This window comes from Natrix helvetica (assembly GCF_964273705.1).
Source record: "Natrix helvetica genome assembly, chromosome: 2".
NCBI classification, from domain to species: Eukaryota; Metazoa; Chordata; class Lepidosauria; order Squamata; family Natricidae; genus Natrix; species Natrix helvetica.
In genome coordinates, this window is record NC_138552.1 from 196,638,854 (window position 1) to 196,664,108 (window position 25,255).

The 25,255-nt window shown below is 36.8% G+C and overlaps 1 protein-coding gene across 1 annotated transcript in view; it reads left to right on the forward strand.

The window, feature by feature from the left end:
• The window catches only part of LAMA2 (laminin subunit alpha 2), a 464,667-nt gene that overhangs the window by 181,721 nt on the left and 257,691 nt on the right, over nucleotides 1-25,255 (forward strand). The window contains exons 11-12 of the mRNA XM_081941542.1: nucleotides 2,599-2,739; nucleotides 9,196-9,369. Of these exons, the coding sequence (XP_081797668.1) occupies nucleotides 2,599-2,739; nucleotides 9,196-9,369 (315 nt within the window). The remainder of the gene's footprint in view (nucleotides 1-2,598; nucleotides 2,740-9,195; nucleotides 9,370-25,255) is intronic.

Genomic DNA, 25,255 nt, shown 5'->3' on the forward strand with positions numbered 1-25,255 from the left:
GAAATAAAAAAATGTGGGTTAATTTTTTTCTGGAAATATACAATATAAGCATACTTTCCAACATTGCACCTGTTTGGAAGTTAAGATGCTTCAGAATGTGGTGGGTTTCCAAACTTTTTACTACCAGTTTGCTCTCGCACTCTTGTGCGTGACGTTTCTGCGCGTGCGCAGAAGCGCCTGGGCGGGTGGGCGGAGCCTCCTGCCACCCCTACTACTGGTTCAGCCAAACCGGAAGCAACCCACCTCTGCCCCAGAAGATATTCCAGGGTTTACTACTACTACTGATGATGATGATGATTCATTTTCTCTATCTGAGGTTAAAGAAAGCCAGTGCTCTAATTTCAATTGGGAGAAATACTTATTATGCTTTTTTGTAGCTCTCAAACTTTGTGTACAGAGCTTTGTTGTTAAGAGCATCCAGGATTTCCCTCATTTCTTATGTACTGCTTCTCAGTGCTTTACAGCCCTCTCTAAGCAGTTTAGAGTCAGCATATTGTCCCCCAAAATTTGGGTCCTCATGTTACCCATCTCAAAAAGATGGAAGGCTGAGTCAACCTTGAGCCTGGTGAGATTTTAACTGCCAAATTGCAGGCAGCTGGCAGTAAGCAGAAGTAGCCTGCAGTACTGTACTAACCACTCTGCCACTGTGGCTCAAGATTGTGGCTCACCATGCCATAGTCTGAAATGCATGCAGGTGTCCCTGTTTCTAGTGAGATTTCTTTTTTTAGGAGTCTCAATGTTCTTTTCTTATGTTATATATTCTGATTTTGTGCTTTTTCTCTATTCACCTTCCACAATTTCTCCGGTAGATGGGTGGTCCGAAAAATAATTGAAATAAACAAGTAAGCAAGGATGAGACAAGAGCTTTGAGGTCGAATGAATAGAGTTGTTCTGTATCAGACATATCTTCTTTCTTTATATTAAGCACAAATAAGCAGCATGAGAACAGGTCAACCTCACACAAATGAAACTATCTCAAGGAGGCTTCTACAGTGATTTCTCATAACTACTGATGAATCTTGTGTTCTGTTGTGTTTGACAAAACGTTCGGGACGCAATAAATCAGGCAATAGCTCAGTTAAGTACACTTCTTTATTAAGCAACAGATAACTACAACTTTAACACCAGAGAAATGTGAAGCGCAATTCGCGGTTGACAGCTCTTTTAAATATCCTGCTGTCAACTGCAATTGCCCAATCAACAACAAACATTCCTCCCGCCAAAACGGCAACCAATCGACATTTTAATACTCAACATGTTCATCCTTTACTTCCAACCCAGGAATATTTTTTTATTTGTTTCTTGAAGTTGGCTGTGTCTATTTTACTTTAAAAGAAAGTGGTACTGTTCATTGATACCTCTTTTAATAAAGGATCTGCCAAAAGGATTAGAAAGTTATAATAATATATACCATCTGCCCTGATACTCCCCTTTCCTCATTTTATTTAAAATTATTTTCCCCCACTTTCCTCGGTTGCTTTTCTTTTATGAGAAATAGTACAGTTCAGAAATTACTTTTAGGTTTGCTTCGGTACATTTATTCAATTCTTTAGCTGGAAGGCAAGTGAATTATTTTGTGATACATGTGTATCAGTAGAGAATCACAATGCTGGCTGTAGCTGGGGAATCATGATTTCCGTAAAAGGGTCAGCCTTCACTGGCCTGCAGTCAACTATATTTGGCATACCCTACTGCAGCAATTATAATAATGTGCACAGTATTTTTGATGAACATCTTTCTAAAATAATCCTTTCTTGGCTGAATTGGAGGGTAGAGTGACATTATGGCGTAAAAACTGTGATCCAGATTGAGACCAGAGCGAGAAAAAGGAGTTATAGCCCATGGTAAATCCCTGTGCTTATTTTGCATTGGGGGGGGGGATGTGCTAGCATCTAACTATCTCTTTAAAGAAATATATATATTTAACCCTTTGCATTTCAGTTCAAGCAACATATATAAAAACAGGTTGCCCTAGCGAAGCTAGACAGTAGAGTGTTATGGTCATATTTTTCCCCCTTTTTAAAAACATTTGCAGATTGTAGAACAAGGAATGTATTATTGGAAATGGCCTGCAATTGTGTTTCACAGAAGTCAAATGAAAGCAGAGCCCACACATTTTTTGAAAATGAAATAAATCAATGCCGGAGGATGGTTCCTACACTGTGTATACAGCTTTCCACTGCTTGGTGCCAAAGGTTTTGGCTGAGCATTCTTAACACACCTGGAAAAACACTATGTTGTGGGATACTTTTGTAGTTTATGTACACCACAAAGAACTAGATTTGTGACTTCGTGCTTCACAATAAATTTAGCTCTATCCAAATCAAATATCCCTATGTTGGTCATAATGTTGAATATGGTGGTACTGGTCTCCTGTTGCACTTAGACCAATCAGAAAATAGTTAGAAAATGGTGACTGGACCGCTATGTGTCCTCTGAGGTGAAATTTGGCGTCTTTTATATGTTTTCTATTGACAGAAATATATCATTAGATACTGTATATGCATATCGCATTAAGCAAGGAAAAAGCAACAAGAGGCAGCTAGATTTACTTCTCCTGCATGACAGAAAATCTAATATTCTCCTGTGAATTCCTAGGTCTATGTTGAAGGAAAGAACTGTGATCGTTGTAAAGCCGGCTTCTTTAACTTGCAGCAAGACAATCCCCAGGGCTGTGAAGCATGTTTCTGCTCAGGAATAACAAATGACTGTACAGATTCTCACTGGACTTACAGCATGGTAAGGAAAAGCATAGAAATGCATACATCCAGCAAGCGTATCTTTTACTTTAAAGAAAATCTTAACATATTTTCATATGCATATTTTCCCTCCTCAGAATAAACAACATGATTCTTTCTAGATGAAAGCCAAATTTTCTAAATTTTCACACTGGAGAGGTATTCCATTATCCATGCCAAAGTGAAAAATGCTAACACAATTTCCTCAGGGAAATTTAGTTTTTGGCTGTAAAAATATGTGAAGGAGATGGAAATTATATGATTTTTCAAACATAGACAGATAAAATATATACGGATTGATCTGTATTCTGCTTCTACAATTGAACTTCCACCCTGTTCTGGAAAATTCCTTAATCCTCCAGATCTAATCTGATGATGCACAGGATGCTGTGGGAGCAAAAAACATCTCTGGTTAATCTTACAGTTCATAGATGCATAACACACAGCCTAGCCACCTACCGTTGTGCCTCAGACAAAAACTATACACACTGGGAAGCCCTTGTCTGCTTTTCCTTGCTGCCCAGTTTATCCCCCACCAACAGGAGTGTGAGGAAAATACTACCAACACATCTGACATCACCAGTACGCCCCCTAATTACACTTACATGCCCAGATGGATGTTTACATGGATGTTTTTGAGATTACTTTAAGTTGACGCATCCATAGATGAGTGATGTTTCTGGACATTTATCGTAGCATGCATAATAGAATATGCATACTAGTGAATCTGAAGGCGAACAGAGTTTATGTTTATCTACTGGTGCATTTGTAAATACCGTATTTTTCAGAGTATAAGACGCACCAGAGTATAAGACGCAGCAAGGTTTTGAAGAGGAAAATTTTAAAAAACGGTTTTGCACTCTGCAAACCTCCCCAAAATGGCCCGTTTTTCATGAAAATGGGCCCATTTTCCCCCCCAAAAAGGCATGAATAGCCTTTAGGAAGCTTGCAGAGTGTTCCTGGGGTGGGGCAAAAATGAGCAAAAAAATGGCACATTTTTTGTGAAAACGGACCCGTTTTTCATTTTTAAAAAGGGGTATGGATAGCCTTTAGGAAGCTTATATAGTGCTCATGGGGGCTGAGGGGGGGGTGTAAAATTGAGCAAAAAATGGACTGTATTTTGCTCATTTCTGCCCTCCCCAGCCCCCAGGAGCTCTTTAAAAGTTCCTAGGGGCTCTGCACAGCCATTTTGGTGAAGGGGTGGGTTTTGGGAGGCAAAAAATTCTATATTCAGTGTATAAGATGCACCCAGATTTTCAGCCTCTTTTTTTGAGGGAAAAAGGTGCATCTTATACTCTGAAAAATACGGTGCCCTGTTTTCCTGAAAATAAGACCTCCCCAGATAATAAGCCCAATCGGGCTTTTGAGGACATGCACTAAAATAAGCCCTCCACAAAAAATAATCCTGTCTCAAAAATATTGCAACACAGCAGCAGCCATGAGGTGACCACGCTTGCCACCTCCTGCACCTCAAAAATAATAAGACCTTCCCAAAATAAGGCCAAGTGCTTATTTCGTGGGTCAAAAGAAAATAAGATCCTGTCTTTTTTTCGGGGAAACATGGTATGCCTTCAAACCCTAATACCTGCCCATTTTCTCACTGACACTAAAATATGAAAGGAATAACCACTCTTAATCTTGTATTGGATTCATAATTTACATGCTCAATATTTAACTATGAGATTTGCCAATAACCTCTGCATATTTCACTGGAATAAAAATGAGATGAATTTTTTTTTAAAAAAACAACTAAGAAGTCTTATAGAAGGAAAGTTTTGCTGAATGTAGCAGCCCAAAAAGATATGAACCTTCAAAAGACTAAGGATTGTAGTGGAAGATGACCACAGATGATGGAAATCTATCACAACTACCAGCAGCCGCTCCAAAGGCAGCTCTGTATAGTAGCTGATTAGCATTCACATCAGCCAAAAAATAATAATTATTATAATTTATGTAATTCTCTTGGGTGCATTGGGTCAACAGTTAAATACAGTTGTCAGCTGGAGAGCTTGTAGCCCGGGTTCAAGATCTGAGCTCCTCGCAACAGAGTGAGCTTCCATTACTTGCCCAGTTCCTGCCCACCTAGCAGTTCAAAAGCATGCAAATGCAAGTAGATTAATAGGTACCACTTTGATGAGAAGGCAACAGGGTTCCATGCACCTTTGGCATATAGGCATGCTGGTCTCATCATCATGGGAAATATCTTTGGGCAATATTGGCTCTCTCAGCCAAGAAACGGCGATGAGCACTGTGCCCTAGAGTTGACTATGACTGAACAGGGCAATCTTTACTTTTACCTTTTTACTCCTATGCAACCCAACCCAGGAGTAAGTAGATTTTTTTCTCCACCTAAGTTATATTTGCTGGAAAGGGTACTGCCAGATAAGTGTTGAACCCTTACCTGAAGAAAATAATACAAATAAATGCTCCCCATCATTGGCAGATCGCATCCTTTCAACATATAATCAGGAAAATATCAATTTGGCTACAGTTTATCTGAATACATGAGAATAGACAAGGAAGTAGTGAACCTTCCTGCATCCAGTCTTTAGTAACACTGAGGTATAGATATTATAAGAAGATAGAGACTTTAAATCTGATCTACCTATCAGAATATATGGCATTTTGTATCGTAGTGAAATTATTCCGTGTTACCATACATGCTGAGACACTTTTTGCATATCTGAAAATTCAGTAACAACTGTGAACAGTGAATTAATCAAGGAGAGAAGCAACTTAGAACTGAGGATAAACTTCCTGACAGTTAGAACAATTAATCAGTGGAACAGCTTGCCTCCAGAAGTTGTGAATTCCCCAACACTGGAAGTCTTTTAAGAAGATGTTGGATAGCCATCTGTCTGAAACGGTATAGGGTTTCCTGCCTAGGCAGGGGATTGGACTAGAAGACCTCCAAGGTCCCTTCCAACTCTACTATTGTATTATTGTATTTTAATTAGAAAGAAGTGAGCCAGTAAAGCTAGTCATTCAAGAAAGGTGAATCTCAGGATTATTGCTAAGGCTGAAACTGAACTTCTGAACATGACTTGGTTAACATTCTTATTTTATTTTATTCATAAATAAAGCATTGGTGTTCGTCTAATGTAATAACTTCCAACTAAAACAAGACTGCATTACAGATAGTCCTCAACTTAAAGAAGTTGATGCAGTGACTCTTGAAAGTTACAACGGCACTGAAAAAAGTGACTTATGTCTGTTTTTCACATAGTCATTGCAGTATCCCCTTGGTCCTGTGATCAAAATTCAGACACTTGGCAACTCATTTTTATGACGGTTGCAGTGTTCTGGGGTCATTTGATCCCCATTTGTGACCTTCATGCAAAGTCAATGGGAAAGCCAGAGGCACTAAACAACCATATTATTAAATTAACAACAGCAGTGATTCACCTAACAAAGGTGGCAAGAAAACTTGCAAAATTCACTTAACCGGTGTCTCATTTAGCAACAGAAATGTTGGACTCAGTCATGGTCATAAATCAAGGATTACCTTTGAAGCGCATTAAATGTAGCATAGATTATCATAACATAAGCAAGGAAGTCATGCAGTACCCCTTAAAAGCTTTTCAAAATACCAGTAATGTAACATATTACTTCTTATTACTTATACTGTCTCTGACCACTTGATTAAGCCCACTACTAGCACTCTTCTGGGCTTTATTCCCTTATAGGCTTATAAGTAATATTTCACCATGATATTGAAAGCAATTTGTAAATTCAGGCGATAAATAATTTGGCTCAATTTGGGCTTGACATCTTATCCTCAAGCATTTCATTAATTAAGAGTGCTCTGATTGAGTTGAGCTTGGGAAAAATGTTTGGTTTAGATATGTTTTTGTTTACTGTATACTCATAACAAAATGAATGTATCAAAGTTGCTTTTTCAACAGGCAACTGGACTTTTTGGGGTTTTTTTTTCCTTTGAAAATATTTCACTTCTCATCCACGAAGCTTCTTCAGTTTTAGCTTATTTTCTTTTTTTTTGTGAGGAGCCAGCTTCTTTCCAATTAGAAATGCTATCAGTGTAAAGATATAGACCCACTGTCTCCTTGTTTTTTTTTTCCAGTTCCATCTCAATCAGTTGGGGGAAGTGAGCCAGGAGCTCAACCAGCCCCTCATCCTCCCAGTGATATCAACCAAGGTGTGAGCAGGAAAAATACAGGACAAAAAAGTTTAAGACTAAAAAATTTCCCAGAATTATAAAACAGGGTTTTATGATTGGAGAAGACATGTAAGAATGTTCTTTTCTTTTGAAGGAAGCATTAGTAGTTCCCTTCAAGAAAAGCCTTGTTGTATGACATATGTTGGGTTTTAATACCCTGTTCTTGGTGCATCATTATCTTCTCTCATTTCCAGTTACAGGGTGATTTCATTATTATTCTTTCTTTCCTTGCTCGCACAGAAAACCAAGTTTTCATTCCTATCACTAACCCTGTCTGGTTTTGATAGAGGCTATTGTTACAGATTCTTGCTAAAATAATTGTCAGGCAAATCCTTATTCTGTATTAATAGGATAATGTTTCCTTTTTCCTATTCCATGCATGATCGTGGTCCTATTCTTGTTACGTTGAGTTTGGCTAATTTTTACATAAAGAAATGCATCTAATTGAACATTCTTTTCAATGCGTTCAATGCAACTTTAATCTCATTACAAGTCTGGAATTTATAAAATTATAATCAGTCAAAATGCCTCTTTTCCTATTCGCCTTTTTAATTCTTCATCTTCCTCAAATATGAAGAGAAAATCCCAGTGAGCCACTGAAAGTCATAAGAATGAAACATTCTACTAAACATTTCTTTAGGTTCCCAGGTTCATGTTAACCGTGGAATTTTAAATATATACAGTATAGTATGACCTTATCATATTCTTCTCAAGAAGTTTTTCTCCTTATTTCATTGATGTCTATTCCAGAAGATGTGTTCATTTAATACTACCAACATAAACTTGTGTTCCTCTTTTTGCCTAAGTATGGGAAATTATTTAATTGTTTTGCCATGGTTTTCTCAAGGAGAACTATATTAAACCCTACTCTCAATATTAAATGAGAAACTATCAAGGGGCAGTTTTGTGTAGAGATAAAGTGCTAAATTAGACATCGGGAGACTATCTATTCCCGTGATGGTGAACAGGTGGCACACGGGGCCATTTCTTAGGACATGTGAAGCGTTGCCCTGTTAGCTCCAGCATGCTGGCCCGCTGATTTCAGCCTTCATTTTCAGCGTTTTTTCGCCCTCCAAGAGCTTCCCTGAAGCCTCCGGAAGGCAAAAAACAATCCAATGCACAAACTGAAAGTCTGTTCCCAAACGTCCGGGTTGCCTGTAGGGTTGTTTTTCTCCCTCCAGAGGCTTTTGAAGGCTTTGGGTCCACCATGCCAGCAGGTGCCAAAAGCAGGGGAGGGCAGGGGGTTCATGCATGCGTGCGTGGGGGGAATGGCACATGCGTGCACGACCTCCTCTCCTGTGCTCTTCCCCCCACTTTTGGCATGCAATGGCAAAAAGATTAGCCAGCACCAGTGGTGGGTTCCAGATCCCGTTCAAATCCGGTAATGTCCACATGGATGTGCGCAGTGGGCATGCAAATGTCACAGCGCATGCATGCATCTTAGCACCTTTGTAAGCTTCCGCAATGCTCCAGCTGTTCAGTGGAGCATTGCACAGGCGCTTTATGCACCATACGTGGAAGTGCCGAAAACTTAAAAGACTGGTAAGGAGCTTGGCCGGGTGGGCCCTCCAAAGCACCATACCGGAAAAGTATCCAGTGCTCCTGGCAGGCTCTGGAACGCCCGTACTGGGGCGTACCGCCTGCAACCCACCACTGGCCAGCACTGATCTATTCTATTGAGTTCTAGACTTCTCTAAGCATGAACATTGATTGTGCCGTATTGGGCCATTCTCTTTCAGTCCATCCCACCAAAGGTTGTTGCAAGGAGATAAGATTTTGTACATTGCCTTGAATTGTGGAAAATAAAAGTAGGATATTATTGCTAATATGAAAGCAAACAAAAGGCAAGAAGCAAAGGGTTTGAGGGTTGAAGATTCATTCTCCGAGCTTGTGAGTTTTATTTCTGAACATTTCATTATTAGCAGGGGTGATATTCGCTTACTTTCCCTACCGGTTTGCAAATGTCAGCATGCGTGCGCTCGCTCTCACTTCACACACACCTTGTCCACGCATGCACTTGGCCTTCTGCACATGGGCTTGGGCTTGAAAATGTGCCTAAAGAGGACGGCATAGAGCCAGTGTGGGTGGGTGGCACTCACAATTTTCGCTACCGCTTTGAGTGAACCTTCTCTGAACAGGCTGAATACCACCTCTGATTATCAGGCTAGGTAACATCTTCAGCAGAGTTTAGGGGATGGAGTTTTAATGGAGTTTAAAAAAGGATTTTAAAAAAACCCGAAGGAAGGTTGTGTTAACCGGTATTTTTCTTTGTTACCATAGATTATGGACATGAATGGCTGGCATTTGACTGATGAATGGGGTCTTGCTAGAATTACTCCTCAGCAGGACAATTTTGATGGACCTCAGCAACTGAGCATCAGTAACACAGCGGCAAGAACTGTTCTGCAGCCTATTTATTACTGGAGTGCACCCAGTCCTTATTTGGGTAACAAAGTAAGTACTGATCTTTGCCTGAGAGCTAATTTGATTTATCAGTAATGATTTTGTTTTTTAAAAAATCCTCATTTGTGACATAAATATTTGGCCAGTGAAACTGTTAGCTGAAAGGAACTAAAGGGGATTTAGAGAGCCCAGGCAAAAAATGAGGCAAAGGGTAAGTAGACTAAAGCAAAGTATTTCTGCATTAAGAGCCTCCTGGCAGTTTCTAGTTGCAGATGTTAGCAAAGCTCACATAATTTGCAATACTATTTCTACCATGAAATGTTTGGGGGTCTGTTTTATATGGATGCGTATTTCTTTCAAGTAATGTTATCTCCCTTTCTGCACCTTCACATTTCATTTGATTTTTCTCAACTTAGCTTGCACAGATGCTGCTAGCAGGTCAGATATTAGAAAATATGCAGTGATTGATGGAAAACATCAGTGTTCTTGTCCTAGAATCAAAAGATGATGTGTGGGTAAAAGATACATAGTCTTTTCTATATTGTTTGAATCCACACAGTTACTCAAGAGCCGACCCATTGCTTGTGGCTTTGGTATAGCGTTATAGATGTTTTAGGTGCGATGGGGAGGTACATCCTGTGATTAGCCTATTTCATATGGTCCCAAGCTAACTGTGTACTCCTGGTAAAAGAGAGAAAAGGCTGTTAGAAAGAGAAGAAAGAGGTTTGCAGAGAGAAGTGTTTCTCTCATTTCCCCATTGTTGTTTCCAATAATGCACACGTGACATATCGTGATGTTTTTTCCCTTTGCAGAGCTGGGGTGTGTGTGACATGTCTGGCCCATGGGCCGCCAGTTTGTCAACCCTACCAATGCCATCATGTCTAAGTAAATTAGTATCAAAAGAATATCATATTTTCTCCCTCTCTCTGTCTGATTCATACCCTTATGCTAGTTCTTATTAATTCTTAAATATTTCTTAATTCTTATTCTTTGCATTATTAAAAAAATAAAGCAGACTAAAATATATTTGAGGCATACAAACATAAGTCCTAGGATTTCCACTTCATTGATAATTAGCCCAGTCATTTTTGTTTGGTTACTGTTCTTAAGTAAGAGCGTAACAATTAAAAAAAATGTGTCCCCTCCTAAGAATCAAAGATTATAGAAAGGTCATGCTAATCTTTTATAATTGTCAGGAAGAATAGAAAACCTCTGGAGTATATTTCATATTTGAACAGGATAGATAGATAGATAGATAGATAGATAGATAGATAGATAGATAGATAGATGGATGGATGGATGGATGGATGGATGGATGGATGGATGGATGGATGGATGGATGGATGGACGGACAGACAATATGGAAATTTCAGAATGAGAATGGCAAACATATCTTTGGTTTTCTACTCTTAGGGATCTTATAAGCATACCTAAATGAACCATTAACACTCTAATTCTAAAGCATGTAGCTGAAAGAAGGGTTTGGGTATGGTCGGATTGTCTTTTCTAAAATTAGCTCAATGGTCTTTCATTTGAATGCTGCATTATCCCTTTGATTGGACAGTAATAGTTAAATCAGACTTTGGGCTGATCTGCATTACCAGCCTATTCATACCATCCACATAATGATGTTGCACCATTCCTAAAAAGGAAGAATTGCCTAATATTTTTATTTATTTTGTTTATTTATATTCTTGTATTATTTTTGCAAATAATTCAAGGTGGTGAGTACATCTAACACACTTTCTTCCTCCTATTTTCCCCATAACAACAATTCTGGAAAGTGAGTTGGACTGAGAGAGAGTGATTGGCCCAAGGTCACTCAGCGGGCTTTCTTGGCTAAGGCAAGACTTGAACTTACACTCTCCTTCCTTCTAGCTTTGTGCCTAGAACAAACTAGACATTACCCTCTGTTTGCCCCAGCCCACTAAAAAGTCAGCTTTCATCTTTTCACTTCTACTATGTGTCAGAAGTAGTGTTTTCCAGCTATTCCAACCCAAGCTATGCTGCTGGATTTGCTTGCTGCTTTCATTTCATTGTAAGTAAGCACTTTCACTACTAAGAATGGTTGCAGGAACTGGGTATGTCTAGTTTAATGAAAAAGAATGACTAGCGGTGACATGATAGCAGTTTTCCGATATCTCAGGGGTTGCCACAAAGAAGAGGCAATCAAACTATTCTCCATAGTACCTGAGGGCAGGACAAGAAGCAATGGGTGGAAACTAATCAAGGAGAGAAATAACTTAGAACCAAGGAGAAATTTCCTGTCAGTTAGAACAATTAATCAGTGGAACAATTTGCCTCCAGAAGTTGTGAATACCCCAACACTGGAAGTCTTTAAGAAGATGTTGGATATCAATTTGTCTGAAGTGGTGTAGGGTTTCCTGCCTAAGCAGTGGGTTGGAATAGAAGATCTCCAAGGTCCCTTCCAACTCTGTTATTCTATTCTATTCTATTCTATTCTACTCTATTCTATTCTCTAGTCAATGTTGCTTTCTGCTCTTCATGGCTATTTTTTTTTAATAAGTTCACTAATAGAATAATGAAAAACTGTCCCCTCCCGCCCTTTTTTACATGTATAAAATTATGTTCTTTAAGCAGAACATCAGATACTTGTCATGGTAAAACAGAGTAAAGAGTGGAAATCTAGAAAATAATTTCTTAATCAAACTTCTTGCCCAGCTGGTTTATGCACGAGAGTCAAGCAGTTTAAAGCATCAGGGTGGAAAAGACCCCTATTAGTCATTAAAAAATGAAATTTTGAATTAAATCAATGCCATCCTTGATGCATTTCCGTGATATATCCCTCACCACCAGGGATGGATTCCTGCAGGCATTACTACCGATTTGGCACCCGAAAAAATGTGCACTCTACACATGTGCGCATTTGCACTTGCACTTAAAAAGGTCTGCGCATACGCAGAACATTAAAAAAGGGGAACATACATTTTTTCAACGAACCACCAATATATTGTCTATTTTGTGATAATGTGTTAGATTGTAGTCCTGAAATGAATATCTTGCTCTGATTTCCTTTGGGTAAATTGGTGTCCTCTTTGAAGTGTAGAATTAAATTAGAATGGAGGCTGTTTTATTAACATTGTCCATAACTGTTTACTCATAAAAGTAAAACCTCAGTTGACATTTTCCCTCTGTTCTCTTTTTCATGATGGAATTTATTTAAATCTCCAGGAACATTTTCCCAGAGTAGTTTTTTCAAGGGTTTTCTCTTTTAATCTTTTCTTCTTGGTTATAATAAAATTGGTTAAAAATCAGAAGGACAAAGGATATGTAAGGGTTTGATTGCATCTCTTTCAAAAAATATGGATATTCTATTCAGGGCAATAGATTTCAAAGAAATTCAACTACCTTCAACATGAGCCTTGAGAACGGTTTTGGTTCTTTACTCCAAGTAGGATTAAACATTTCTTGTGCTTCTGGTTGATATGTTTTCATATCTCCTTCCGACATTACTCAAGAAAAGAAAATAAGAGAAACAATGTCTGTTATTCAACTGAGCATGCTCAGCCTATATTTCATTTGTAATTTGGAAGGGAGCTTCTGTATGACTGAAACAATTTGCCTTAGTAACTGAATCATATCAATTTTTGATACCATAGTACTAGTGAAAAAATGCACAAATTACTGTAGTACATCTTAACTGCCATGTTGCATCATGTGAATTACAGCCAAGATGGCACACTTAGAGGAGTTAATTTAGCACCTTGCTGTGAAAATAGAATATTGCATTTTTCTAAATAGCTAAAACTGGATTATATCAGTTTTTCTAGATTGTATTTGCTTACAGTACTACAAGTACAATAATTCTTCTGAATGTGGTTTTCTGGAATTAATTGCCTGGAAATAATTTCATTGTAACTATCCATTTTTTTCTCACCTTCTATCTGGTTTAATTGCTAAACCAGATACCAGTTTTCTCAAATATTGTACCCTCAAAGTGTACTGTATTATGATCTGATGGACTAAGTCACCTGTTGATTTAGTCTCCCAGAAATTCCTCCCTGCTATTTCAGTGTATCTTCTATTTGTAGAGTGTTATTTTTGTGGTGTTCAAAATAGTTTGTTTAGAACATTCATATTCAATTTTTTCAAATTGTCCTCAAGACTACTTCGAACTGCACATAAAATATCCCCGCTATTGGATTTGCACAATGTCCCTAATAAAGAATAAACCTAAAGCTTTTCTTTACTCTATCTGCTATGGTTTGCCATTCCATAAGACTGGGAATCAGAGAGCATGATTGGGAAAAAAATGAAAGGACAAGAATCCTGAACATTTTCTGAGGACTTAGAATTTATTTTATTTATCTACCTGCAAGCAGTTAAATAAGAACACTGCATACCTCTTGGGGAAGACATAGTATGTTCTCCCACTTGGTATGATTCAATAATACAAATAAAATCCTCTAGCAGAAGCAGAAACAAATAAGTTAGAAGTCCTTGGTTCTCTCTACTGTAATAGCACTGAGTCGAATATGTGTTGTAAGGAGTAATAAGATGCTTATAATTATGTGTGTGTATTTTATGTGTAAAAGATCAGCTAGTTAGAGAAAAGTTTTGCTTTGTGAAGATTTGCATGGGTAAAAACCGACCAAATCTTTGGCTTTCTCCACTTTCTTAACTTCTTCGGGCAGTTCTATAAGCTAGTTAAGGATGTATATATGTGCATATGTGTGTGTGTGTGTGTGTGTGTGTGTGTGTGTGTGTGTGTCTATATATATACATATATACATATGTATACTACGTGTGTATACACATACACACAAAATACACATACACACACAGACACACACACACAGACACACACACACACACACACACACATATATATATATACACATACACACACACATACACACACACACACACACACATTGTATACACATACAGTATATATGAAAGGGACACACACACACACACATATATATATTATATAGTATACATACATATATACACATACTGTATACACATGCAAAGTATGTGTATACAGTACATGGTACACACACATACATAGCGTACATGCATATATACACATAGTATATGCGAAGGGAATGTGTGTGTGTGTGTATAAAAGCATACAAAGTATATATGAGAGGGATACTCTGTGTGTGTGTGTGTGTGTGTGTGTGTGTGTGTATACATATCCAAAAGATCTCATAGTAGCTGAGTTGCTTCATAGCTTCAAGGAGAGTATCCAGCCACATCAAATGCTTTTCCCTGGCAGAGGGACATTGATCTGTACAATTATCGAGGAATCCACCTTTTCCTAGCAATTTGGTTATTAACAGACTTTGTAGTTTAACTGTACGTGACACAGGTATTTCTTTGAGCAAGTCAGTGGGATCCACCTTCAACTTGAAGATAATGCTGTTTGTGATACATCTTTAAGGAAGTCAATGAGTCTTCACCTTCAGTTTGAAGATATCTCTTATATCCATTAGTAACCATTTAAAAAGAAACCAACAATTCCAGTTTATTTCCTAATTAATGGTAGCTATGATCCTGGTTGCCATAAATAAACTTTTCTTACAAGTACAAAATGGAGTCCTCAAAAGTTTTTGCCTTTGCTGAAATGTCTAAGAATCTTGAGCTTTTATGCATTCTAACCATGAGGAAAGCATCTTCTAACTCCATTTTCTTTCACTTCCCTTAAAGAAGATTCTTTCAAAGAGAGCACTTATTGGATTAAAGGAAGCAAAGCAAACTTCTCAAATCAGAAGTAGAATATTCTATTCTGCTTGAATGTTGAATATCTCTAACACTGGAAAATTTAAACAGAGTTAAAGTTGCCATTCAAAAATACATCCAAATGTCTTGAGTGTTTGTTCAGCATGAGAAATATGTATGTCTGAATGTAAATATATAAGTATTTGCAGTTGGACATCTACTATAGACACACACACACACAAACATGCACACTGTAAATATAGTTAGTAGGATAAAACAACTGTCTATGTTTATTCTTGCTTATGGTGTGCCTATGCTACCATTGCTCCTGTCAATCCAAAATTGTGAGGTAATGGTCTATGAATCAGGAAAACTGCTGAAGTGTGTATTTGGCCTTCAGTTTAAGAGATGGATGCCCTTATCATCATAATAAGCTATTACCATTGATGGGTCACAATTCATTGAGAACACAGTCAGTCTTAATTGGCTCAATTCTGTCAGTTTTCAGTTTTCCTCAAGAAAATGCATGATGCTTTGCAGATAACAGTCAGTTGCCCAACAAATAGCACATTTAATAATTCACCCCATTTCAGTCTATGTAGAAAAAGAGATTTAACCCCAGAATTCTATGCTTCACAAGGATGATTTTTCCCCCTTGCACTCCTACCCGTTATTGTCTCTTGAGGCTTAGAGGAAATTATTTTTTTAAGGAAGTTGATAAAACTTCCAGCAAATCACTGTATTTTAAAGATCTCCTTTTCATGTATGTTTCCTTTCTAAAGAAGTTTGTCATTAACTTGAAGGTCTCTTGTGAAGCTGGCCTTTTCCCACCCTTTCCTTGAAGAGCCAAGCATTTGGCACTAATGAAAGTTAATGAAATTGTTATTATAAAATGCAGCATAGATTATGTTCTAGGGATTAATGAAGCTATGTTGACTTATTGAGACATCTTTAGCTAGAAACGTTTGAAAGAATAAAGCTCTTCAAGAAATAATAGCAGTCTTTGTTAGGTTTCAGGCAATTGTGTCAAATACTGATTTATTCTGTTAATTGGCTAATGTTCATTCTTGCTTTTTAATTATTTTCAAAACAATTTGATTCTAAATTCTGATTTACAATTGCTATGATATTAATTTTCTGGATTGTGATATTCAGCAAATTCCTTTCCATAAGTTTTTAAATTCTGAAAAGAATCCGTAATTTTTTTTGGTCTTTTTTATGTTCTATACTGTAGAAATAGCACATCAACTATTTTGAAAGGCACAAGTTATCTATTTATGAAATATACTGTATCTACTGGCTCCATCCAGATAAACTTCCATAAATGTACAGAATAAAATAATAATTAATAAAAAATAATGAGACAATACAGAATATAATAAAATAAGGGTGTTGACATCTTCCCAAAGGCCTTTCAGAAAGTCCACTAAAATGTGATAAGATATAACTTAAGAGTTAGGAACTTGCCTACTTAAACCCAGAATTTTCACTTTAATATTTAAATTGCAAGTGTGTAATTTTTGATGTGCAACACTGGCATTGATGGACCTCAAAACTCTTCGGATGTTAAGAGATGTTTGACACCATTTTTAGAAGAGCACAGTTCTAGAGTAAACATGGAATTCCTCTTCAGCCATGGCCACCTGCAAATGCTAAGGACTTCTAATATGATTTGGAGCAAGGTCTTAGTTGACCTATCAGTAGACTTGTGCTAATTAGACAACTGAATACAGGCTAACACTTGGCTATCTAGATGGCATCTGTATTCCCCCCCCCCCCCAATAAAAATGCAGTACTTGTAATTAAAGTCGGGATCGCATCCTGCCCCATACATCCCTACGACCAATTCGCTCTCACAGAGAGGGACTCCTCCGGGTGCCCTCCACTAAGCAGTGCCAGAGGGCGGCGCCCAGGAGTAGGGCCTTCTCTGTGATGGGCCCTGCCCTCTGGAATGACCTCCCCCCGGATATTAGGATTACCACCGACCTCCGCTCCTTCCGTTCAAAACTCAAGACCCACCTTTTTCAACTAGCAGGCCTGGCTCAACCATAGCTCCATTTTATTCCTCCTGGCAATTTTTAAACTTGTAATTTCCATTGGGGTTTTAATTTAACTTATTTTAATATTTATATGTTATTATAATGATTGTATTGTGTTTTATACCTCCTCCGTACAATGTGTAATTTTATAATATGTGTTTTTATTTATTGTACGCCGCCCCGAGTCCCTTTGTGGAGAGGGAGCGGCTAACAAATTTAATAAAATAAATAAATAAATAAATAAAGTAGAAGATATACTACAACTACACATGATCAATTAGGGAACCTGACAGTACTCATTTCTGAAGTTTTTTTTTTTCTAAGCTGAAGAAACTGAGTCGGGGAGGTTTTCACTTCCTTGTATTTTTTTCCATAGATTAAAAAAAATGTGGTGGCTCAATAACTAGTCAGTACACGAATTAATGGAGTTGAAGGGCTTTTCCTATTCCTTTTTGCTTTTCATTCATCTTCTGTTTGGGCTGGTAGGAAAGAACATGACTGAGAGGAGTAGTTACCTTAGCTCCAAACACATTTATGAAACTAAAACTAATTTACTCTGATCCTTTCTCTGGTTAGTTTACAGTGGTTGCCCATCTTTAATTCAATTAAGCAACTTATATTAATAGAGTCAGTCTTTTAATTCAGTGCAGGATAATTCCAACCCCTTTCATCTAAATCAGCTCAGGTTAGTTGGTACTAGACTTCAATAAATGGTTTTGCCATTGAATGTAAAGCCTATTGCATTTTCATTTTTATGTTCCCAAATCTCCTAGTAGAATTCTTATTACTGTAGGATTCCTTGATTATCTTCCTTTTCCTTTCCCTTCCCTTCTCTTCTCTTTTTTTCTTTTGAAATGTCTGTTTCAAATAATACTGTTTGTAATGATTTCCCCGTATTGCAAAAAGTAAACAAGTGTACTTTAATGTACTTTAATGTATATTAAAAACTGTTATTTCTTAAAATAAGGTTAGACTATTGCTTTTCTCCAAAACATTTCCAGGGGTTCTAGAGTAGAGTATTAAACTTTTCCAGAACATTGGTGGTCCTGATGAAATTGTCCTCTCTCTATTTATTATTAACTTTAGAAATTACTGTTTGGTTTCACTGATCTTAAAAAGAGCAAAATGTATTAACCCAGAGAATGGCACGTTAAAAACAGTAAAAAATACAGAAATTCAATATTGATAAAGTGTCTATCTGTATTTCAGACATATATGAGAGTATTTTCTGAGAACATATTCTTTTTTTTTTAGGTAACTGTTTTTCATGACATTTCATACATGCTGTGAAATGTTGCAGACCATAATGCAATGCTTAGAATTGGAGTTCTGAGTTTTATAGTTGCTGCCTCTGAGGTCAGCAGAAAGGATAGAAATTACATAAAATAATAAAGGCAAAACTGATACATGATTAGAGGAAAGTAAATAGAAGAAAGAAGAAATCCACTTAGAAAAACAGCAACATACACAGAGAGAGAGGGAGAGTTGGGGGAGGATATATCCCATTTTCACTTACTGTTAAGAGTTTTCGGATGCAAAGTATTTAAATACTTCTGTGTCTGTTTCAAATATAATACTTCTGCACATCATATTCATAATTATATCTTCATGAGTGGAAAGAGGGTAGGGATGGCATATCTTTCTTCATAATTATATTGTTAAAGCCGTAATTGTATAACTATGTCTTGAAAATTCACTTGGAAGAGTGGATTTTACTTTGCATAAATGTGCTGTGGATCAGTGTCCCTAAAGCCACCTTTAGAAATTATGAGTTAAATTTAACATCAATCATAAAGAAGAGTTCAGTTCAGTTTCTTGCTCGTGGAACAGTTATCCATGATTTATTGCAAACCAAGCAGATTAACCCAGCATCTCTCAAAAAGTAGGCACAAAAATGGTATTTTGGTAATATAGCTATAGGTGAATGCATGAAACACTTTGTGATAGAGACACTTTAAATTGATTCACTTGATTTTGTTAGAAGGCTTTTCAGGTGAATGATTTTGATAGTGAAATGTAGCATGCAACATTGAACACATCTTGGAACTAAATGAGCTTCTTGCTACTGTACATATTATCCATGGTTTGGTTCAGAGTCCATCACTGCAAGGCCCTGAAGTCCATAGAATTGTTCCAGTTGACAAAACTATTGCTATAATTAAAGCTGAATTATAGATCATGATATTTAGATAAAATTATTGCTAGAAAATCTACAAGGTCCCTTCCTGTCCTATGATTCTATGATCTTAAGTAGAGCTTCTATATCTGGGCCAAAAAACTTCACATGATGGCAGCAAAGAAATAAAGAAAATTCTAACACTTGGCTATCTAGATGGCATCTGTATCCCCCCCCCCAATAAAAATGCAGTTCTTGTAATTAAAGTAGAAGATATATTCCATCCTTTGAGTTCGGTAAAATGAGAACCCAGATTGTTGGGGTCAATGTGCAAATAATGCTTCTACATTGTAGACTTCCCAGAAATTTAGATATGAGTCTTATTGCAATTATGAGCAATTATTTGCTGTCTCACTACCTTTTATAAAGGTAGTTATTGTGATTGTGAGGTTGAAAGCAGAACCAGCTGTTTGAGAGTTACAGAGATTTGTGTTTTTGAATATGATCTGTTTTCTCCATCCTGCGAGGAATGAAGATTCAAATTGTAAGTCATAATGTCATTTTGACTTTGATTTTGATGTACCAATAGATCATTGAACTGGGAGCTGCTTAGGTGTCTGGGATTTGCTGTTTGGCAGGAAGTGGATGAATGAATGATGTTGAGAGTGTTAAAATGTTGTATCAGTGAAGCTTAAGTGAAGCATTCCTTATCTCCCTCACAACTAAGCCACGGATGGCCTCCTGCTTCAAAACATAGAGAGGAATAACTCTTCACTTTAATCTGCAATACTGGGTTTGGTTCATGCTCAGTATGGTTCATGCTATTTTTTTTAAAAAAAGAGGCCTTTAGTCGAGGCACATTGGCCGTTTCATGAGACCAAGCAAAACCAGAAGGCAGAATGTATTACACTGTGAAGTGGAGCAGTGAACTAAAGTGCAGTATGCTCTATTTATACATTGTTTGCCTTCCTTTTTATGATCTTGCTCAAAACATCTTCCTACCCTTAATAATAGGTGTGGGCATATGTGCTTCCTTACCTAGCTGGTGTGTGAGGCCATGTATTCTTCCTACACTTCCCTGCCACTTTGGTCTGCTTTAAAATTCAAGTTATTGGTAGGGATGGGGAGATTATCCATTACTGAATTGATTTAATTAGTTTTGTTAGAATTAAATGAACTGGAATTATTGGAACTTTAATTTATCCCAGGGATTTTCACATGCTTCCACCCTCCCAATCCCTCTAAAGCACTTATTATTTCATTCCTGTTGGCCTTGGAATGCTGAGAACATCAGAAGTTAATTATGAGTCAATCACGCCAATCCTCCAGTAGGAGATTGCAACAAGTATTCTTCATTCTTCTGGATGCCTTCCAAGAGTTCAATGGATCGATGATTCATTGGTCTAGACTGAGGGCCAAAGATGATTCTGAAGCAACATAAAACCTGCCACCATTAAAGTGAGATTGGCTGCAGCTTCCTTCTCCTGAAGTAGGAAGGAACTCTACTTTTAATTTTTGTGGGAGTTGGTTGCCACACAACCAACATTTCACACCCATTCTTTCATTTTAAAGCTCTGTAAACCTCCGACTGCTGTCTAGATTTCACCAAGCTTGGCTGCTAAAACTGTCCTTAGAAAGAGATAACCTCAGCTTCCTATTTGCTCACATGCAGCACATATTCTGCAACACTATGACTTTCTACTCTCATAAATGCCCTGATTTTGAATACCATGTCAGCCTTTCACTTCACTGTCCAGACAGCCATTTTCCAGAAGTCATTTAATTTGGTTTCTTGTGACTGAATAAAGGTTGAATATGATGAGTGCCTTCCAACTCTGGTTCTACAATAGCTGTCATTAGACATGGCACAGCTCAGAAGGATAAGTCTGATCTCAAAGCAGAGGCAAAAGATGGAGCTGTAACCTGGCACTGGTAGAGCTTTTGTTTTATAAAACTAATCACTTGGAGATATAAGGAGTTTGGCTAGGGAGTAGAGTATTAAACTTTTTCAGAACATTGGTGGTGACAGGAGCAGTTATTTTAGCTCCAAACACATTTATGAAACTAAAACTAATTTCCTCTGATCCTTTCTCTGGTTGGTTTACAATGATTGCCCATCTTTAATTCAATTGAGCAACTTATATTAATAGAATCAGTCTTTTAATTCAGTGCAGGATAATTCAAACCATTTTCATCTAAATCAGCTCAGGTTAGTTGGCACGACTTCAATAAATGGTTTTGCCATTGAATGTAAACCTTATTGCATTTTCATTGTTATGTTCCCAAATCTCTTAGTAGAATTCTTATTACTGTAGAATTCCTTGATTATCTTCCTTTCCCTTTCCCTTCCCTTCTCTTCTCTTTTTTTCTTTTGAAATATCTGTTTCAAATAATACTATTTGTAATAATTTCCCGGTATTGCAAAAAGTAAACAAGTGTAAGTAGGGAAAATTTATGTTAAAAACTGTTATTTCTTAAAATAAGTTTAGGCTATTGCTTTTCTCCAAAACATTTCCACGGGATTCTAGAGTAGAGTATTAAACTTTTCCAGAAAATTGGTGGTCCTGATGAAATTGCCCTTTCTCTATTTATTATTAACTTTAAAAATTACTGTTTTGTTTCATTGATCTTAAAAAGAGCAAAATGTATTAACCCAGAGAATGGCACATGTTAAAAACAGTCAAAAATATAGAAATTCAATATAGATAAAGTGCAAATCAATTTGAAAGAAAAACAAATTATCTTAATTGGTAGACAATTCAATGGCTAACAGAAATAGCAATTGCAGAAAAGAACCTGAGTAACTTTTCTGGAGATATTTGGAAATTAGCCAAGAGTGACAAATAAACTCTTCCTCTAAATTAGCATCATTGGGAAATAAGAGAGGTACAATGGTATCTTGGTACTGAACTGCTTTTTTTTTTTTGAAACTCATCTAATTTGGTACTTAGCACATTTTGACACAAAAATTGTGTCCCTGTACTCATTGTTTGTACTTAATGCCCAAGATAGAAATTACCGGTGTCAGCTCCTTGTGACTTACTACATTATTCCTTATGGGGGAAAAATGTTTGGTCCTCACTGTTTTTGGTACTCATTGTGCCTTTCGAAACCAATTAACAATGCATACTGTATTATTAATCATCTTTGCCAAAAGAATATGTGCAAATCTTTTTCTTTCCTCTGCCAGAAATAGATTTCACACTGATGTTTTTTTTTCTCCCCCAGTCTCGGATTTCTTCAAATCAGTGATGATTCTAAAATTGCTCATTGATTTTATTTTTCTCAGTATGTAGAATCACAGGAATTACTTGTATTTAGGCTGCAGATTAGGAATAGTACATAATGAACAATATATCTGGAGAATCCTTTGCAAAGAAAATGGTTTATTAGGCAAAAATAGTACATACAAATATGTGTATGTTAGGGCAAAGGAAAATACAATAAAAGTTTAGTGTTTTTAAGAACTACCTAGGAACTAAGAAACTGATCTATACATTACAAATAACTTCACTACTTATCCGTAAATAATACTATTAACAGTTAAGACATATTTTGATTATTCTGAACAGAAACATGTTTACCTAGCTCATAGCTATGTAAATTAACATATTTTCATTTTCATATTTTTTGATAATGAGCACTGACATAATTGTATTGCACCAAATGTATACTTTTTAGGGCGTTCTAGAAATATATCAATATCAACAAGAGTTGATTTGCAATTAAAGTGCGGTCAAGTCAATGGCAACTTTTAGTGATAGAAATAGAACTTCTTCAGCAGAGTGTTCAGGAATGAATTAAATACTTTATTTCAGTAGAGCTGATAGAAATTCTAAGTTTTTAATTAGAAACTCAAACTGGATTTATGAAATAAAAATTGACGAATGTTTGATGAAACAATCTATTTGAAGGTCCTTGCATCCTCTTTCATCTATATACAGAATCAATACAAAGGATTTTTAGATATTTATAGGTTTGGTAGATAAAGCAGACATGATCTCAAGCTGAGTTTGTCTCCTAGCAATCCCATGGACCTGTTCAGTAGTTTCTGTTGGCAACAATACAGTTATTGATTTGCAATTGTCTTTCTCCAGGATAATTTTTTTCCAACATCTTAGATTACTCCCAGAGCTGAGATTTCCTGATAGTCTCTCATCCAAGTACTAAACTGGGTCTATTTAGTTTGTTATAAATTTTACTCAAAGTTGGCAAGGGGCCATAAGCAAGTATTCCTAATACTAAATCTTCATAAAGCATCTTTTTTTGTTGTTTGATTGAAGAAGAAATTTGAACTTTTTAATTATTTGCTGGAACACAAATGTATTAATACCTAGAAAAATATTGATTTTCAAATGCACGTTTCTTGTCTGACAGATTTAGAAATTATCTAAAATCATTTTGCACTGTAACTTAAAATGTGTTAAGTTACAAAATTTGGGAAATACCACAAGCTCTTCACTCTTAGATTCAAATTGAATTGACTTTTTCCTGACAAATAAAGACCTCAGAGATACAATGAAAAGAAGAAAAACTCCCAACAACTGACAATGTATTGAGTGATTCCAAGGGAAGTATCAAGCACATTGAGACCTAAATGGTTTAGGAGAATTAATCTTGGCATTTCATTTTTGTTTATGGATTGTAATCAATACCGTGCCTCATATTTTTGTTCAAAAGATGGCACTAGGGGAATTAAACAATTGCTTTCCTTCTACCACAAAATCCGTAAGGGAGTGGCCCGGACTCAAACTCATTGCTGAGACAGAATAAGGATCAATAATGAGAGAACCCATTACCCTACCTACTTTTCTGCCCCCCCCCCCCCCGATTGAAGAAAAGCATATGAACACACTTCTGAAGAAGAGCCCTCAGGATTATTTCTGAATCAAGCCAAACTGTTAGTGTAGATTTATTAAATTCAAAATTCTTCGTCTAAGACAGGGGTGTGAATTCTGGGAGTTGAAGTCCACAAGTCTTAAAGTTGCCAAGTTTGGACACCCCTGGTCTAAGAACTTCAGATTAATAAATGTTTTGGATTTGGCGTATAGGTAGTTCTTGAGTGAGAACAGTTTCTTTAGTGATCATTTGAAGTTACAACAGCATTGAAAAAAGTGATTTATGACCATTTTTCACACTTATGACTGTTGAAGCATCCCCATGGTCACGTGATTTACATTCGGGACGCTTGACAAGTGACTCACATTTATGACGGTTGCAGTATCCCAGAGTCACGTTATCCCCTTTGGGGACTTTCTGACAAGCAAAGTCAGTGGGGAAGCCAGATTCACTTATCAACTGGGTTAATAATTTAACAAAACAGTGATTCCCTTAACAATTGTGGCAAGAAAAGTTGTAAAATGGGGCAAAATACATTTAATAAATTTCTCACTTAACAACATAAATTTGGTCTCAATTGTAGTCGTAAATTGAGGACTACCTATAATCAATGGTTTTCTCTATGTGGGAGGAATACCTCCGGCAGAATGAAATCTTTCCTGTTTTTTCTCCTTTTTCACCCCCACATTCTACTCTGGAGACTTAAGGAGAAAAATTCTAATTTGGAAACAGATGTCCTTTGCACAGCACTGGACTTGATTATGAGCTACTTCTGCATTATTATCAAGACTATTACAAGGATATATGCATGAAGTCATCAGACTTGAAGGAAACTTTATCTTACTTCATGAACATCAATTGTAGCAGAAGAAGTTGTTGAAACTAACATCCTCCCCCAGTGATTGAACCATAATTTCTGTTTCTTTATTGAAAAGGACAGTTAGCTGTTTTGCAGAAGATACAGGGCAGTCTACAAAATATGTAAAATGTCTACACTGATTGTAATAAAAGTGAGTAAACACTGTTATTAAAACATATCAGTCACATAAGCAAACATTTAAAAAATAAAATAAGCTAATTATTGAAGAAAGACAAAAAGGATGTTTACAAAAACAATAGTAGCAATTGTGTAATGACATTGACAAGTCCAATTGTACAGTTAGATGATTTTAGATTCTGATTGTGAAGGTCTTAATGTAAGAGGGGAAGGAACCTTTTCAGACTGTTTCTGTGGTTTCAAAACCTACTAAGACAA